The sequence below is a fragment of the Cimex lectularius genome, unplaced genomic scaffold (assembly GCF_000648675.2).
Source record: "Cimex lectularius strain Harlan isolate CLEC.00 unplaced genomic scaffold, Clec_2.1 scaffold47, whole genome shotgun sequence".
Lineage (NCBI taxonomy): Eukaryota > Metazoa > Arthropoda > Insecta > Hemiptera > Cimicidae > Cimex > Cimex lectularius.
Window position 1 is genome coordinate 1075946 of NW_019392686.1, and position 7620 is coordinate 1083565.

At 33.3% G+C, this 7620-nt stretch overlaps 1 protein-coding gene across 1 annotated transcript; it reads right to left on the reverse strand.

The window, feature by feature from the left end:
* Positions 1 to 272: 272 nt before the first annotated feature.
* Positions 273 to 2274, reverse strand: LOC106661184 (serine/threonine-protein phosphatase 4 regulatory subunit 2). Its single transcript, XM_014384428.2, has 2 exons — positions 743 to 2274; positions 273 to 561 (listed from the first exon to the last, which is right to left on the reverse strand). Coding segments are annotated over exons 1-2 (1317 nt in total). The 5' UTR covers positions 2059 to 2274; the 3' UTR covers positions 273 to 560.
* Between the last annotated feature and the right edge of the window lie 5346 nt (positions 2275 to 7620).

Consider the following 7620-nt stretch of genomic DNA (forward strand, 5'->3'; position numbering starts at 1 on the left):
AATATTCATTGTTTATAACATTATTTGAAAGGTTGTCCAAAGATCCCAAGGTTAAAAAAACTGCTGAACAAACTAGAAAAGAATAAGAAAGTTTCACTTTCTCTTACATTCGCCATTCATTTACACTTTCCCTCAAACCTTTAAAACCTTGTAAAACCAGTATATATATTTTTTTAAATACATATACTTATATATTCTATAAGAACAAACGATGTGTATATACCATATACAAAAATGACAATAGGAAAATTTAAAAAATTAAAATAACATAATAAACATTTCAAGATGAAAATTTGTATTCAGTAACAGACAAGAGATACTGTCATATTGAAATATTTACAAAAATATGAGTTTGTCAATAAATTCACAACTTCGGCTTAAGTCCTAATAAATAAATAAATCCTGTGCTTACAAAACATTTTTATCCCATAATTAATTTTTACTTCAACATTGTTTATTTATTTCGGGCATCTGATCGTTATCCACTGTCCCGATTTGTAACAGAGAATAATCCAATTAAATAAAATTCCTAGATCACCATGAGAATTTGAAGTCTTGGCTCTGAAAACAAGACAAAAAACCATTTAACATTGTAAATAAGTATACTAAGTTCATAAAATATAAAAATCATATCTTAATTCTTATCATCCTAGTCTAATTATTCTCGCTTAATAGGCAGAATGATAAAAGTTTTTGAGAAACATTCAATTTATTAAAAGTGAAATAGATTGTAATTATTTACCAATCTGCTTCATGTTTTTTTGTTGTCGTTGTAGGGCTTTCTTCTATTTCCATGGGCTCGGGTTCTTCCCTCGTTGTGTGGATAACCGAATCTTCTCTCTCATTCGGGTCTTTCTGTTTGGCTTCTTCGTCGGGCTGGCTTTGGTCTGCAGGCTGAGAGGTGTCGCAAGAAGTGACCTCGTTCTCTTCGGATTCGCTCGACACCTCAGACACCTGTTGTTTTTTCTCCGAGGAACTGCTCGTTTCTGAATCGGCCGAGTTGCTAGTATCGCACTCGACGAGCTGGTCCTCGACGGGGTCAGGTGAGAATTGAGGCTCTTTGCATTCGAGATCGACCTCACGCTTCTCTACCTGGGGTTCTTCTTTGGGTTTGTCTTCTTCGGGCTGTGGCTCCTTTTCTTGAGGTACGTTTTCAGAAGTGGGTTTGCTAGACTTTTTATCCCCCTGTTCCGGGTTTTTCGCTTGTTCTTTCATCTGGTCGAAGTACCGCTGAAGGTCTCTTTGCGCCTCTGGATCTAAGGCAAAAACAGTATCGAAATCTTCTACAGAAACATACTCTCTGACTGACGGTTCGTTTTCTCGAGCCGGTTGCTCTGGTTTTTGGCTCACCGTCGAACAGATCACACTCTCTTTCTCTTCACTTTTCACAGCCTCTTCCTTCTCAGGGCTTGTCACGCTATTCTCCTCGTTCGCTTTTTCCTCCTGGGCAGGTTTTTCCGCGTCATCTTCCTCCGGCTTGGCCTCGGCTTTCTCAGGGGTGTCTGAATTGACTTTGAATTCCTGGGACGAAGAATCGGGGTCGACTGAGTCGTTGCAGCGAGACACGTAGAGCGGTTCTCTCGAGTAAGGCATCCCGTTGTAAGACGCCTCGCCCTGGCCATCGCCGTCTTCCCCATGCCTCCCGGGCTCCCTCGTACTCACCACAAGTATGTTTTTCTCTATGGCCCTCATAAACTTATCAGCTCTGTTGTACTCTTTTCTAGGGTTGGTGAGCAGCTCGGATATCCTCTGCACGGTGAACGGTGCCCCGTGGAAAGAGTCGATCCTCTCCAGTAGGTTCGCCTTCATCCTCTCGTAATTGAAAACGTCGACGTTGGGACAAGGGGGCAGTTCTATCGTGAGCGTGCTCTCGTAAAAGTCTGTGATGACGTTCACCAACTTCTCCCTGAAGAGGCATTTGATGATGGACCATTTGAAGACGGGGTCACCAGTCTTGGCAACGTAGCCAAGATAGTCGTCCAGCTCTTTCGGTATGTCTTTCGGCTTGAACTTTGCGAACTCTTCCAGGGAGTGCATTATCTCCTCAGCGTTTTCCATCTTGGCATCCGTCGGAGAGAAGAACGGGTTCGGAACGGAAAAACACCCTCGTTTACCCTTTGTCCGGCCGCCGATCCGTGGTGAGGGCGAACGAAACGAGACGAGCCAATAAATGAAAAAATGGAAAGCTGCACCAACAGAAGAAGCAAGCCTGAAGCGTGTGCCCTACCAAAACAGAGACCGGACCGGTGCAATCACCATTCACCACAGGGCGCAGGTTAACCAACCGGACAACTCACATTTTCCCCGTTTGATAAACCTTTATTCAATTATTCACAGTTATCAATTATTTACAACAACAATAACACACTTTTACTCATTTGGAATTATTAAAAATTCTTATTTTACAGCATCGTTTATCATTCGACTACAATTTATCAACAATATAAAATTGCGTCTTTTGATCAATAGTCACATTCAATTTTACGTTTAACGGTCATTCCGAGACTCCCGATTTAAAAGTCAGATCCAGACAAATTATTTCATGTGATTAAAACGATTTAATTAAAAATTTGAATGATTTACTTTTTCACAACTGGAAACATTTATTTACCTAAAAACAAATAATTTTTTTTAAATAATGCAATCTACAATACATAACAATATTTCCTGAATGTACAACACAAGCATATAATATGGAATTTCGAATTTATTTTATTTATTTATTTTCAAAGGTTCAAATAGGGCATAGTTAAATTATTTCATATGATTAAAACGATTTAATAAAAAATTGAATGATTTACTTTATGAGGACACTTTTTCATCACTGGAAATTTACCTAAAAATAAATACACTTTTTTAAATAACGCAATCTTAATACATAACAATATTTCCTGTACATAAAACATAAGCAGACAGTATAGAATTTAGAATTTATTTTATTTATTTTGAAGGAACAAATAGAGCATAGGTAAATTATTTCATATGATTAAAACAAATGAATTAAAAATTGAATGATTTGCCTTTGCGAGGACACTTTTTCATCCCAGGAAATTTACCTAAAAATAAATACTTTTTTTTACATAGTGCAATCTATAATATATAACAATATTTCCTATGTGTACATCATAAGCAAATAATACAGAATTTAAAATTTATTTTATTTATTTAGTTTAAAGGTACAAATAGGGCGTAGCTAAATTATTTCATATGGTTAAAACAATTTAATTAATAATTGAATGATTTACTTTTATAAGAATACTTTTTCATCACTGGAAACATTAATTTACCTAAAAATAAATACTTTTTTTGTTAAATCACACAATCTATAATATATAACAATATTTCCTATATGTACATCATAAGCATATAATACTGAATTTAAATTCACTAATTTCGTGGTCCGCTTGACCAATTAATACTTACAATTAATTAAGGTTTTTAGTTGAGATGAAAAAAGCTAATGGCACGAGAGGGATTCGAACCCACGACCTTCGGCTAGATACGCCGCTGCTCTACCACTTGAGCTATCGTGACCTCGATCCACTCGGACATCAACTCCCCACCTCAACTCATAAGGTGGGGTTGAGGTGGGGAGTTGATGTCCGAGTGGATCGAGGTCATGATAGCTCAGGTGGTAGAGCAGCGGCGTATCTAGCCGAAGGTCGTGGGTTCGAATCCTTCTCGTGCCATTAGCTTTTTTCATCTCAACTAAAAAATTGTACAGAATTTAAAATTTATTTTATTTATTTATTTTAAAAGTGCAACTATGGCTTTATGCTTCCTTACAAGTACGTATATTAGAAATAAATTAAGTTTTATACATAATAAAACAATAATAACAGCACAGGTGCCCCTTATGGAGAGAAAGGTTGCTCGATGTGTCCCACATAATAGAGGCGTGTCATTCCTTGGCTCTATAGAGAGAGCGTGTTGGTATGCTGCCAGATTTAAGAAGGTTCTCAGGCACGGTAGCGAGTTTCACGGTCGCCTGGTCTGCTTTTTAGGGGCATTGGAAAATTTTTATTGTATATTGCCATCAAAATATGTGTTTCTGTGTTTTGTATGAGTGAGTGTATTTATTAGAGTGAATGGGGGAGGGGCTGATGGTGAAATAGCAAATAGCACACTTAAGTGTTATATTATTAATCCAAAAGAATTCGTTCCTAGCCTAGCTACCAGTGACAGTATATCATTGTACTAGATAAACTTATTGTTCAAATAACGTTTTTTTAAAGTTAATAAACTTAACTTGATATACATGCAAGTGTCAATTTGAGCTTGTATAAATCATTAATCAATAAAAGTCTAATTGATTCATTTTTACTGCATAGAAACGTAATTTTTTCAATTCATGTATTCATTTGACATGCAGGGAGGTGCATGCCTCCTGCTTAAATTGACTCGTGTGCAATATCTTAATTTTCTAATTAAAATTAATTTCATTGTAAACACTGATAGAATTTATTTCCAATGTAAAACTGTAAAACTTAATAAATGAATTCTGTCAAACAAAAAATTATTCCGCATCCTAATAAATAACACTACAAAATCGACTGATGATAAATAAAAATGTATTAGGTCAGTACTTCCATAAATTAATATAAAACTCAATAATAATTTAAAATATAAAAAATCAAATAAAATTATTTTTTTAAGATAAAATAATTCTAAAGTGTTTAATTCCTTGAAGGACAGGTGAGGCCAGGTCAAGAGAAATGCAGTCATTTATTTATTATTTTATCCTCTAACTTTTATTTATGTTTTAAACCTTTTAACTGAACTTATTTTTTTATTTTTAACTTTTTTTTTAATATGCAAGACCAGCATTAAATAAATCCATATTTAGTATATTTCCTGTTCCTCCTAACTTCTATTAATGGGAGAGTGGGGCTGTTAATTAGTGGGGCAGTAATAAATGATAATAAATTACGAGTTTTCTATTTAGGGACATTGAACCTTATAAGGGGTAGCAGTTCAAGTTTTAAGATCAAGTCATTTAATAATTTGTAAAGAAAAACAGTCAAACCTAGTTCTTCTTGCCTCTAGGCAATATTTAGAACAGACATGGGATCATAGTTGAAATCAAAATTGTGGTTCAAAACCGTTATAGTACGTAAGAAAGGCGTGCTGAACCATTTCAATAATGGTGATTTGAGAGGAGTTGAGAGGAACCAGACAGTAGACAAAAATTCAAGTTTTTAAAAAGATTTTGACTTGTGAATTAAAAACTCAAGTGTTTTTAGAGCTTTAGAGCAAATTTTAGACATACGGTATCTGAAGGATAATTGATAGCCAAAGTGAATTCCTAAATTTTTAATTATGTCAATTTTAGTCAATATTTCATTATTAATAAAGTATGTAATAATATTTATTGGCTGTTATGTAATGATTATTTAAAGTTTCTGGTGTGATGTAGGTTTAGAAAAATATTTTCTTTATCGTGCCAATGTTTCGATCTTTATTAAGATCATCTTTATGGCCTGGTATTTATAAACATTGTGTAAATTATTCAAATACATATAAGATACGACTATGAATTGATATGACAAAAAAAAAGTCAGACCCTTTCACCTCAATGAAGCCGATTCATAGCAAAATGAATTTCTATCCCTACTTCCTTCCCCACTCTTTCAATACCAAACAAATATAAACAAAAAAATTAATATCTCACTAACATCTCTACACGACACATAACCGTGACATATTTACACAGAAAACCAACACCAAGTGAGTACAAATACTTTAATTAAATCTAAAATTTCTATGCTGTGTACACCCTGTATAAATTCATTTTCACATCTTACATGTATTCATATAACGTGCACAATGTTTATAAATCCCAGGCCCTGAAGATGATCTCACTAAAGATAGAAATATTGGCACGATAAAGAAAACGTTTTTCTAAAACCTATGTCACAACAGACCACATCTCACAATCTCTAAATAGTCATTAATAAAGTAAGTGAAGTTTAAGTCAGTAAATCTGGTCATTCTAGAAAAGGAAATACATTTAGAGATTTTAAGTGGTAGATCATTCAAAGAGAAGGTTCATTCATCATTCATGTGCCGAGAAGGTTGTTCTGAAGTATGACTTGATCAGATCTTGATTTAATGGCCTTAATTGTTTAAGCTCATCAGCAAAGAATAAAAATGAAGTTTTGTAAAAAAGCAGTTTGTCCTTAATAAATAGAAGAAACAAAAGTGGACCATGATGAGAGCCTTGAGTTACACCAGATACACTCATGTAAAAGCTAATTTTAATTTAAAAACTTAAATTCTCAAGGCAAACCTAATTTCTTAGCCTAAAAGCAGAAGATGAAAAAATAAAATTAGGTTTTACTTGAACTCTAACGTTCAGATAAAAAAGTCATGTACTATCTACTAAAACTCATGTAATGCCTTTATTTTTCACTAAGAACTTAATTTCTATCTGTCATGTGCTTTTAAACCACTGAGATTCAATCTGAAAAATAAGAAAATTTTATTGTAGACACTGTATAACTTTTTGTTCATTTCTCATTTTATATTGTATAATTTCTTTTTTCACAACCAACCACTGAAAATGTCAACATACCAAAATGCAACTGATAGACAAAAGCAGTGACGATAGGAAGAGCAAGATCAAAAAATGACCTTTTTAAATTCTAATTTATTTATTTTTACTTTTGAAAAAAGTAATGCTATAAGTTGTATAAATTGATACACATAAAAAAGGCTTAATATTAAAATTTACTTAAATGATAGTCTAAAAACACTCATTTATACAAAACAATTTACGAAACTAACGGATTTTGCGAGCAGTTACAAAACCCGTCTAAAATAAACTTTTTAAAAATGCAACTCGATTCTGTCTTCTCATTCTCTGTAAATTATTACATTATTTAAACGAAAGGCTCTTTTTCTCCTAGGGTTATCACTTGTATTTTGTTCTAGTATACACATTTGTGTACTTCGTACTCTGCAGTGTGACCATTATAATATTTGCACACACCACATTTGACGTGCTTTATTTGTTCTAGACAATGCAATATTATTTAATTTTGACTTCTGTTTCTAAGGAAGGACAATACAGGAGGATTTTTTTTATAATAAATGAAAAAGCTTCTGGGAGGGTGGCATAATGGAATTGGCTGAAAAATGAACGATGATAAAATCACATTAAAAACAAACATCGCATCATTATTGTACATATAATTTGTTTACATTTTTTTTTACAATTGTTTAAGTCATGAGGAACGGTCAAGAATGTTGTAGTTTAGAAAAACACCTTTTTCATTTTTTTGGCGATGTTTCAACCTTTATTTGGGTCATTTTCAGGGCATAAAGTGTGGTGTTCTTCTTGAGGTGTCATATGGTGTTGTGAGAAAGTGTTGGACTTATAATTATAATAAAACACAAACATATTTTTCTTTTAGTGTATTATTTTAGAATCTGTCAAGACATTCTGAAAAGAGCAATTTGTCGAAAATAACCAAAACGAGCAAGAAAAACTAAATATTTAATTAAACTGAATTTATTATTATCAATTTTTAATAATCTCGACAAAATCACCTATATAGATGGAACTAATTTTGAAGAGCAATCTTAAAGTTTTTCAACACAACACTTTCACACAACACC

What these genes read in the sequence shown, in the direction of transcription:
- LOC106661184 (XM_014384428.2), bottom strand. Translation starts at nt 2,058, where the DNA reads ATGGAAAACGCTGAGGAGATAATGCACTCCCTGGAAGAGTTCGCAAAG.